The sequence below is a fragment of the Solanum dulcamara genome, chromosome 7, assembly GCF_947179165.1.
Source record: "Solanum dulcamara chromosome 7, daSolDulc1.2, whole genome shotgun sequence".
NCBI classification, from domain to species: Eukaryota; Viridiplantae; Streptophyta; class Magnoliopsida; order Solanales; family Solanaceae; genus Solanum; species Solanum dulcamara.
The window spans coordinates 13,181,532-13,192,980 of record NC_077243.1 but is presented as its reverse complement, the minus strand read 5'-3'; the positions used below and the strand labels follow the sequence as shown (position 1 = coordinate 13,192,980).

The 11,449-nt window shown below is 32.8% G+C and overlaps 1 protein-coding gene across 1 annotated transcript; it reads right to left on the bottom strand.

Annotated features, from left to right (window-relative positions):
* Window positions 1-872: 872 nt before the first annotated feature.
* Window positions 873-2,455, bottom strand: LOC129896781 (trans-resveratrol di-O-methyltransferase-like). The gene is made up of 2 exons (XM_055972747.1): window positions 1,527-2,455; window positions 873-1,383 (listed from the first exon to the last, which is right to left on the bottom strand). The coding sequence occupies exons 1-2, from the start codon at window positions 2,310-2,312 to the stop codon at window positions 1,078-1,080; spliced, it is 1,092 nt and encodes a 363-aa protein (XP_055828722.1). The 5' UTR covers window positions 2,313-2,455; the 3' UTR covers window positions 873-1,077.
* Window positions 2,456-11,449: the final 8,994 nt, after the last annotated feature.

Here is an 11,449-nt window from a genome sequence, read left to right as displayed (position 1 = left end):
ACACATACATACAACGCAAGTCTACTAAACTAATTTTACCTATAAGAGGGACACACCACCATACGAAAGGAAGAAAAGACATAAGTTAAACGTCAAAATAGGCTTAAACTTAAAGCAAGTACTCATGAAAATAACAAGCATACAAACTAATGGTATATGATAATATGAATATCCATATTATTAAGGGATAATTAAACCACATGGCCATTCGGCAAAAGTAATTATCAAAAAATATGGTCATTCACTGTATAGACATATATAGTCAGTATATGTTTCATGTATAGTCAAACTATATTCAGTTTTTGAGTGTATCTTAATGTATATTCAGTGTATAGTTTATGTATAAGTAATTTAAATAAAACATGGCTATATTTATTGTAACCTAATTAATTTAATGTACATATTTGAAATTGTCCCTATTATTAATCTGAATATCCCTTTTCTAGTGGATATATAACATATATGTTTGATCCATATTATACTGTTTGTTTTTGTCCAAAAATTTGTCATATGACATTACCCTTCATCAGATTCTCATGAAATAAAACATTACTTGCAATGAATTTATTTTTTGAAAAATTATCTTTAAAAGATTAAATTACAAAAAGCAAGATCACGACTGAATTCTCCAAAGTAAATATGCATTTTGCTTGATATTGTTGATTAGAAAAACGACCATCAAATTAATATTCAAGATCAAACTAGACTAGTTAAAAAAAATTATATATCTACTAGCTGGATAGATTTTTTAAAAGGAAAACAGATAGCACGGGTCGGGTCATCGGATATTTTCACCATGCTAAATTTCATCGCGCTAATCTCTTTTAGCGACAGATTTTAATAATGATTATAATTCTAAAATAAGAACACTATTGAAAATCAGTAGAAAATGATTATATAACTCACTTGTCATGTATAACAGTACAAGGAGGTTCTTTTATTAACACATAATACATCGTACGAATAACAAGAACAGGAACGGGAACGAGAGGAACATTACTGGATTTTATTATTATTATTATTATTTTCACACGCTGCAGGGTAGGGTGTTTTATTTAATTTGTCCAACCCTATAGATTAAGGGTAAACCTCAATAACACTTCTTAATCCTAAGATGGGATGAATCTTGTAGTCACTAAAACCAGCATCATAGAAGAGTTTTGCCCATTCTTGTTCGGTTTTTTGTTTCCCAGAAACAACAGCCATCGTAAGCATGTCCATGTAGAGTTGAGTTTCATATGACTTATCGTCTCCTTTCTGGCTATCCAATATCACAATGTCAATGATGATTACCTTTCCTCCATTCTCCTTACTTGGAATTGCTTCTTTACACTTGTTCAATAGTTTGATACAATCTTCATTGCCCCAGTCATGTAATATCCACTGCTTGTCATTCATCAAACATAAACCACTAATAATTAATACAAAGCTTACCTTTATTATTATAGTAAGAAAAGTTCAGTGACTATACATATATAAAATTAATAGATCTCTAAATATATATCTCAAGTTATATACATATGTACCTTTAGTAAAATTGCATCGGCAGAAGGAACGGACTTAAACATGTCTCCTCCCACAAAGCTTAGGTTCTTGCTTCCTTCAAGCCCTTCAATTACATGAGGCAAATCTAACACAGTGCAATTTATTTGTGGAAATGCTTCGGCAATAGCTTTAGCTACGCTTCCAGTGCCACCTCCAACGTCCACCAACGATTTCAACCCTTCAAAAATTCCCTTAACATTTTTTATCAACACGCTCGCGACCAAGCGGGCATCACTAGCCATGGCTTCATTAAATATACGGTTAAATTTTGGTGCCTTCTCGGCATATTCAAAGATGTGCTTGCCATGAGCGGTGGCGAAGGGAGAAGGCCCGCCATTCTGGATCCACTGGCTGAGATAGTGCCACGGATCCATCATAATGGGATCAAGTACCAATTGAATAAAAGGGATCATGCTCGAATCAGGCTCATCTTTAAGGAGAAGACGTGAAGACGGAGTAAGTAAATAACCCTCTTCTTCTTCGTTAATCTTGGTTTGAATAAAGAAGCCTGCATGAATTAGCATACGCATGAGACGATAAATGCAATCCTCACCATTGGATTTGACGTTGATGGGGAGGGCATTCACTAAATCGGAGAGGGTCATGGGTCGGCCATGGCTATGAATGATATCTGGAATTCCAAGTTCAATAGCACATTTGAGTGACATGGAGCTGATGAAGTTGAATGTATGGTTCCATATGTGTGCCTGAGCAGCCAATACTTCTCTACTTTTGTCTTCAATATTATCATTATTAGGCAATGCCATATTTGTGATACTTTAATTTCTTTGAGATACTTATGGTTGTGATAGTGATCCAGGTCTATGTATATATTTATAAGAAGAACGAGAGGACCAATGCTTGAATAAATGAGATCTATGTTTATTCATAAGAAGATAATACAGGGTGTACATATTTTTATATACTATACTTATCTGTCTCAATTATGTAGCGATATTTTACTTGATAAAAGATTTAAGAAATAAAGAAAAACTTTTAAAATTTATGATTTAATAAATCATAAGTAAATATTTGTGCATTAAAGAAATTAATAGTATATAGTTTAAAGTACTTATTTCTAAATAAAAGAGTATAAGAAAAGTTCAGTGATTATACATATATAAAATTTATTTTTCTTATTTTATGTAAAAATGTACGATCTTGTTCGAGGAAAATAATTCTAAACAAAGGTCCGTGGGTCGATAGGCCCGTCAACCCCCTACAAGAATGAAATAAATTCTTCAGTACTTCTTTGTCTTATTTATCTGCATTGCAAGCATATCTGCGTATTTAAGCTACTAGGATACGCCCAATAAAATGTTAGAATAACCTCGCACGACCTTACGCTATAATGATACAGATTTCAGAATTAAATCGTAAAGTAGCTGAAAAGAACCTCGTGCGTAAAATAAGGTAACGACGTACGTCCTCCTCATTAGCGCCTACCAAAGTAAAAGACTTCCTTTACGAAGAATCAAATGTTTTCCCTGATTACTTCCTTATGAATCAGATGGTTAATTAATCCCCTGTCATTACACACCGATCAGAAATTATATATTCAGATTTGGTCAAGAGCTTGTTTAATAGTAACAATAGAAGTTAATAAAGTGGTTGAGAATAATGAGAAAAAAAAATACTCCCTAGATGACTATTTCTTCCTATCTGTTGTAGCTTTGATAGACAGAGTTACCTGGTAAATGTGGGATCAAATATTGGCAGCCACATTTGTTGAAATTGGTAGTTAAATTTTGGTCGAAGTTGGCAGCCAACTTTGTGGAAATTGGCTGCCACATTTGTTGAAATTGTTAGTCAAATTTTGGTAAATGTTGACAACCAAACTTTGTAGAAATTGGTTGCTATATTTGTGTCACTAATGATGTAATCAAGAGGCTCATAACTCTATAAATAAAGTAGTAATTGAATATTTGAAAATACACCAAAATAGAGAGACCAATTGAAGGAAAAAATGGAGCAAGAACAACGGGTTGTGTACTTGCTATACGCAGCGGATTGTTGTTATTGCCACCAAGTGATTTTGCCACAGATCTACTTTGATTTCACTAGGAAATCAAGTTTGAAATCCACAAATTAAATGTCTTTCTGTTTCATGTGTGTTGATGAATATAGAAAATTCAGATAAATTTTCTTTTATCTGGCTTTTGTCCTTTTTGTCTCTTTTTGTTTTTCTTTTCACGTAACTTTACTTTTTCAAGTTACTGACTTACCCCAAAAGGAGACATCATGTCCCCTTAAAATAGGAAGAGGCTGAACAGTTAATTAACTGTTTTCTCTCTTTTCGAAAAAGGAGTTGGAGTTGAACAATAAATGTTCCACTTTTTTATTTCAAAATCAGATTTATCCTTTCATGGGTCGGATAAGATTGGATTGGTAGGTTCACATGATCGACCCATGATCCAAACATTCTTACGTCTCCCACTTCTCACATGATGGACAAGACCCGATCCAATAACATCAAGCAGACACACAACTCATACGACAAATAGTTCGTACAACCTGTGAGCATCAAGGCTTGCCTTCAAGGTCTTATAAGCCCTATATAGAAATTCAATCACATATGGAAAGAATTCACTATTAATATTATGATATCAGTACTCACAATACCCATACTTTACTATATTATTAGTTACTCATTCGATCCCTCATCCTCTTTAAGAGGTGAACTCGAGTTCAATTTTAACTTTATACACAATTACACTCGACATCTACATAGTCAGTGTAACAGTCGGCTTGTGTACATAAGTCATATTATTTTAATTTAATCGTCTTCCCTTTCTACTCGAATCTATCTATCTCAAATCAACTACTTTTCTAGACATGCACCGTATTGCCAAATCATTCATAGCTATTAATGACATGCTAAAGTAGCAACATTGATTGAAAATTTTTTGGAAACAGTAAAAGGTCAAAGGGTATTCTAATGAAAAGTTTAAGTTTAACTTTTCAGGGTCTCACACAATGAAGAAGCAGGGATCATTCTTTCATTAACTCATTGGTTGCTTAACACACGTGGTATGAAATACGTGATACGATGTTCTCATCTTATCTTGACGTATGCGTCTTATCATCCAACATCGTTTAGATCTTGGTCTAAACACCTCTTGGTGTCTAACCCGAGTTTCTCTCTTTAGTGATCCTCAAACTCATTTTCTTAGAGAGACTCTTGTCTGATTTTCAAAAATAAGTCATAATATGGCAGTGATAACTATCTCTTCATGTTCTCCGACGTAAGAGACGATTGCTCTTGTGAGAGACCCAATCTCGCAACTTGTCCGACATATTTTATTTCTAAAACATTATCACATGCATATTAGAAACAAATGTAATAGTTTTTATTGATGAAAATGTTGTTAACAACAAGGTTATTTTACAATACAAATCATATCCTACGCAAACCTAGAGCCTTCACATGTTTCTCAAACAAGTCTCTAGATATCGCCTTTGTAAAAGGATCATCTATCATTTCTCGAGTAGGAATGCATTGTAAATTCACTTCTCCACTTGCTACCATGTCTCTTACAAAGTTATATTTGATATCAATATATTTGATTTTACTATGATACTTAGGATCCTTTGTATATGCAATAACCGTCTGACTGTCGCAATATAAAATTATGGGACCCTTTGAATTCTTTGAAATATTCAAATGCTCAAAGAATCTCTTTAACCTAATAACTTTTTGCACTATAGATGCACAAGCTACAAATTCAGATTCCATGGTTGAAAGAGTTGTGCATGTTTATTTGTTACTTTTCCATGAAACTGTACCACCATTAAGTAAGAAAGCATAACCGGAAGTGGATTTTCTATCATTTCGATCACCAGCCCAATCAACATCTGTGTAGCCTCTCAAGAGTAAATCAGATCCATTATAGTATAGTGAATAATCTGCAGCTTCTTTTAGCTATCAGAATATTCTCTTCACTGCCATCCAATGATCTCTTCCAGGATTAGATTGATACCTGCTTACAAGACCTACGGCATAACAAATGTTTGGACGAGTACACATCATAGCGTACATCAAATCCAACAACACTAGAATATGGAACTCTAGACATGTCTACTCTTTCTTTTTCAATCTTTGGACACATTTCAAGTCTTAAAGTTTACCTCTAGCTATTGGAGTATCCATGGGTTTGCAACTATTCATTCAAAAGCGTTCCAATATTTTCTTTATGTATGTTTCTTGAGATAAACTCAAAATTTCTTGAAACGATCTCTTTAGAACTTTACACCCAATATATAGTCTGCTTCACCCATATCTTTCATATCAAATGACTTTAAAAGTCATGACTTGATAGTTTTCACATACTCCAAAATATTTTCGGCTAAAAAAATATCGTCCACGTAAAAAGAAAGAATTACAAACATTCCATTGGACCTTTTTACATAAATGCAATGGTCTTCATCGATCATCGTGAAATCAAATGAAATTACTTCTTTGTGAAATCTCAAGTACCAATGCCTTGAAGATTGCTTTAGGTCGTAAATTGATCTTTTTAATTTGTAAACTTTCTTTTCTTAGCCTCTAATGACGAAACCTACAGGTTGTTCCATGTAGATTTCTTCATTTAATTCTCCATTAAGAAAAGCAGTTTTCACATCCATTTGATATAATTCTAGATCTAAACGTGCAACGATAGCCAAAAATAATCTTATAGAGGTAAACTTCACAATTGGTGAAAAAGTTTCTTCATAATCGATTCCAGCTTCGTGAGTAAAACCTTTAGCCACCAATCGTGCTTTGTGTCTATCTATTGACCCATTCGATTTGCATTTAACTTTGACAATCCATTTGTTCTCAATATCTTTACGTCCCTGAGGAAGGTCAACTAGATCCTAGACTTTGTAGGTTTTCATGGATTCTAATTCTTCTTTCATCACTTTTAACCATTCATCCTTTTTATGGCTCGATAAAGCCTCATTTATAGAATTGGATTCGATTTATTCAATTCTATGGGAGATATCAAGAAAACATAATCCTCAATCTCATAAGATCGTTTAGGTATTTCTTTTCTTGTACTTTGACGTAATTGATGTTCAGATTCTTCTATATGACTTTGGGATTCAAAATTCCCACTTGGACCAGGAATCATTTCTTGATCAATTGTCCTATCAAATATGTCCAATGACATTATCTTATCTTCTGAATTCAACATTTCGTAAAGAGGCTCAACTTATATCATATCACCCTTTTTGAAAAAATTATTCTCCAAAAATCTAACATCTCGTGATTCAATTTCAATAATACTTCCATCTTCCAATTCATCAATGAACACATACCCTTTGGAGCATTCCGAGTATCTTATAAAGATGCATTTCTTTCCTTTTGGACTTAATTTACCAAACTCACCCAAACAATCTTTAATATATGCAATATAACTCCAAGGTCGTAGATCATTCAAGTTTCTTTGATGACCAGTCCAAATTTCAAAAGGAGTGGAAGATACCGATTTAGAAGGCACTTTATTCAATATGTAGGACGCAGTCATTAATGTATCTCCCAGAAAGAGATTGGTAAATTTGTCTGCGCCATCATAAATCTTACCATATCCAATATTGTTCTATTTTTTCTTTCAGCTACACTATTTTGTTGAGGTGTATAAGGAGTAGTTAACTGTCTGGTAATGCCCTTTACAGTATATAATTCTTCAAATTATCTCGATAAATATTCGCGTTCTCGATCGGTTCTTAAAACCATTATTCTTTTGTCTAATTGATTTTCAACTTCATTCATATATCCTTTAAAGCATTCAAATGCTTCAGATTTATGAGAAATCAAATAGACAAAACCAAATTGCGTAAAATCATCAATAAAAATAATGAAGTATGTGGTACCAGACCTTGCCCTTACATTCATTGGACCACAAATGTCAAATTGGATTAATTGAAGTGGAAATTCAACTCTTTTAGCTTTGCCAAATGGTTTACGTGTAAGTTTTCTAGCAAGACAATTTTCACAAGTTGGCATATTAATTTTGGAATGAGAACCTAAAAGTCCTTCCTTTGCCAAACTGTTCATTCTATCTTGCCCTCTATGACCTAATATTGCATGCCATGTAATAACATCAATATCATTATTACTTGAATAACATGTCATTACACAATGATCAACATAGTAGTCATAAGTTGAAGACTTATAATCCAAAACAACAAAGCGATCATAACGAAATCCAAAACCATACAAAACATTATCTAGAGTTATTTTAACGCCATTACGACTAAAAAAATATCGAAACTGACATCTAAAAGAACTGAGATAGATACTAAATTTTGTCGAATCTCTAGAGCATATAGGACGTCATGCAACATCAACGATCGGCAACCTCGCAAGTCTACTTTGCAAGTACCTATTCCCATGACTTCAAGTTTAGCATTATTTCCTACGTAAATCCATCTTGATCCAGGAGAACTCGACAAAATTTCCAAACACTTTTCGATCTCGACTCACGTGGTCGGTGGATCCTGAGTCTACAATCCACATAGGATAAGATTTAATTAATAAAGAAGTGCTAGAAACATATGAAGCACTTGGAGATGCCTTTAGAAATGCTACATTTTTTAGCTCGGTACATTCATGAGCAAAATGCCCTAATTCTTGACAATTGTAGCACTTCATTTTTCTCTTCCCTTTTCTTGAAGAATCCTTTTCCTTTCTTGGAATTTGATTTCTTCTTTTTCTTAGAGGGTCCTTCGATTTCCTTACTCTTTTCTTTCCTTTTTCAATTTTTCTTATGTTTGAAACCTGAAGACTTTGAACTACTAGCTTCAACCACAAAGACATTAGAAGAAGCTTTAGCGGCATCAAGTCATTCATCTTTAAGTTCAACACGTTGAGTGACATCATAAAAGGTTTTAATATTTTTATTGTGGGTGAAGTTAACCTTCAAATGTTCCTAATTATTAGGAAGAGACCGGATCACTGCCTGAACTTGCTTCTCATCTGAGAGTACGTGACCAGCACTCTTGAGTTGTGCTATCATGTTTGACATCACCCTAAGATGTTGTTTGATGATTTGATCATGAAGCTTTTTGATAGTGTTAAATTTGATAGTCTCACATAAGTACCCTCATATGTTCCTCGTAAGTGTGCCCACATGGCATGAGCATTAGGAAATTCTTCACATTCACGAATAAGTTCATCAACCACGGAACTTACAATGATTCCACGTGCAATGAAATCCGTTCTTTTCAAAGCTTTGTAAGGTTCGAGATATTTTCTGTGTTGAGCAGTATTACCCTCTTCAGGTTGACAAAGGACATGACTTATACCTTCGTGTCATTTTGGTCATCTAAGACATACATATATTACGACTCCAAATGTCGTAATTGTCACCATTTAGTTTTTTGCCTTTGTTTAAGTCAGCAATGATACTTTTAGATGCCATGTCTGTAGTTTAAGAGAAAATCACACAAGTTTATTCATCAATAATGCATGTGACATACACATTCAAGCAAATTAATTCCAATAAGGGTTTCACATTTGATGTAAAATCGAAAGGGTATGTAAATATCCAATCATCCTCTACAAACCAAATGCTTAACCAAAATTAGAAACTAATTTCTTAATGTGTATTATTTCTATGAAGACTCAATCACAAAGATTTTCTAAGTTTTAGAATTAATATAATATTTTTGTGTAATATGGAATAACAACCAATCCAAAATATGATAAAACTCACATATTCATAATGAAGAGAGAAATAACATAATACATATGTTGAAATAAACAAACTAAATGAAGTTACAAGTCATTAGTAATAAAGTTCCCCGCACTTTAATTTGAGATAATGTATATACACACAAAAAGGTTCATTGGCCAAACCTCGTGACATACATTAATTAGTCTATCTACCCATGGCTCACAAAGAGAGTCTACTGATATAGCCAAAGTTTCCCAATTCGAGAGTTCTACATAATTTTTCAGTTCTACATATTTAATTCAAATAAATGAATAAAGTTAGCAACTGAAATAGTAGGGGACATCTTAAAAGACTTGAACTCTTTTAGTTTCTTCTCTCTTTCCCTCGAATAGCCCTTTCATCTTTGTTCTGATTCTGTACTAACCTTGAGTCATTTCTTATGACTTCAGGCTCAGAATCTCAATCAGCTTATACTTTGATCCTCTTGCTTCGAGTTCTTTTACTTCTCTGTTTATATCACTCTACTTGGAGTAATAGAAGCATATTCTTATTCAGCCATATCTAAAATAGAAACCAAAAATTAAAATTATGATAAATACCATTCAATGTGACAACAAATGTCACAACTTTCTGGTAGAAAGTAAAAAGAAAGGATCATGAAAATGCTCTAAGGTTGGAAGACTTTGTATTTATAAAATATACTTAAAACTTTCAAAATTAACAACTCATTCATTTTAAATCCATTTGACTGTTGTAATATATTTTTGGAAAGCTCAAAACGAATAGGTCATTAATATGAAAGAATCAAGTCTGAAAATTTTAAATTAAAAAAGCCTAAAACCACAAAAAAGTAGCAGTTTTTTGGGATAAAACAGTCAAAAAATTACCCCGATTTTTTAAAATTTATATCTCACTCGTTTTTCATCCATTATTTTATTATAATATGTTTTCAAAAAGACCACAACGAGTAGATCATGAATATCAAAGATTTAGGCTTCAAAAATCAACAAACTATGTATAAAATGGACCAAAACAAAAACTGTATTATTTAAAACTTGTCAGAAAAAATTTGTCAAACTACAACATTCATCTTATACACATAAATCATGATTTCAAGGCTAGTTTCATGAATCAATCAAACATATATCCATGGCTCTGATATCAATGAAGAAAAAAATAGAGCAAGAACAACGGATTGTGTACTTCTTATACACAGCGGATTGTTGTTATTGCCACCAAGTAAATTTGCCACAAATCTACTTTGATTTCACTAGCAAATCAAGTTTCAAATCCACAAACTAAATGTATTTCTATTTCGTGTGTGTTGATGAATATAAAAAAATTAGATAAATTTTCTTTGTCTGGCTTTTCTCCTTTTTCTCTCTTTTTGTTTTTCTTTTCACGTAACTTCATGAAGTTACTGACCCTTAAAATAGGAAGAGGTTGAACAGTTAATTAATTGTTCCCTCTCCTTTTGAAAAAGGAGTTGGAGTTGAACAAGAACTGTTCCACATTTTTATTTCAAAATCAGATTTATCCTTTCACGGATCGGATAAGATTGAATCGGGTCGATTCACATGGACAACCCATGATCCAAAAATTCTTACAACAACAGAGAGCATTGAGATTAATCCACAATTTATTTCTTAATTTGTGAGAAAATAATGTGGGACTAATATTTTAGTGAGTTATGTGAAACAAAAAAATATTTTTCTTTTAAAAAGAGTAGTTGTCTTTTGTCACTACTAAGTTGTTATCACTATTATTATATGGCGACACCCATCGGTGGCCTCCTAAAATTGACACCAACTATCACTTAGACACTTCAAGCAAGGTTTCGATATGTCATTTTGACACTTTGTGCTGTCTTGGCATATTGCGTCTGCTGCACTCATTTTGAGCATGTGAAGAACGTTTTTTTAATAAAAAAATTATTATTTTTTTTTATCTTTTTCTTGTTCTTCTTCTTCTCCATTTTCTAGCTACCATTTTTCATCCATGGTGAAATAGATTTGATGATACCAAATATAGAGTGAATTCGAATGCCACGAGATTTTCTCAAGCTTAAACACCTTTTCTTTTTTTGTTGCCTTCTTCCTCCTCGAAATAATTTGGAAAACATCAACAAATATTTTTAAAATTCTCCAAAATATTTTAAAGACATCTTCATATAATCAATTTTTTTATTAGATTTAGTAACTTATAGATCCACAAATTATTCTTCACGTATTCTGATTCCTTTG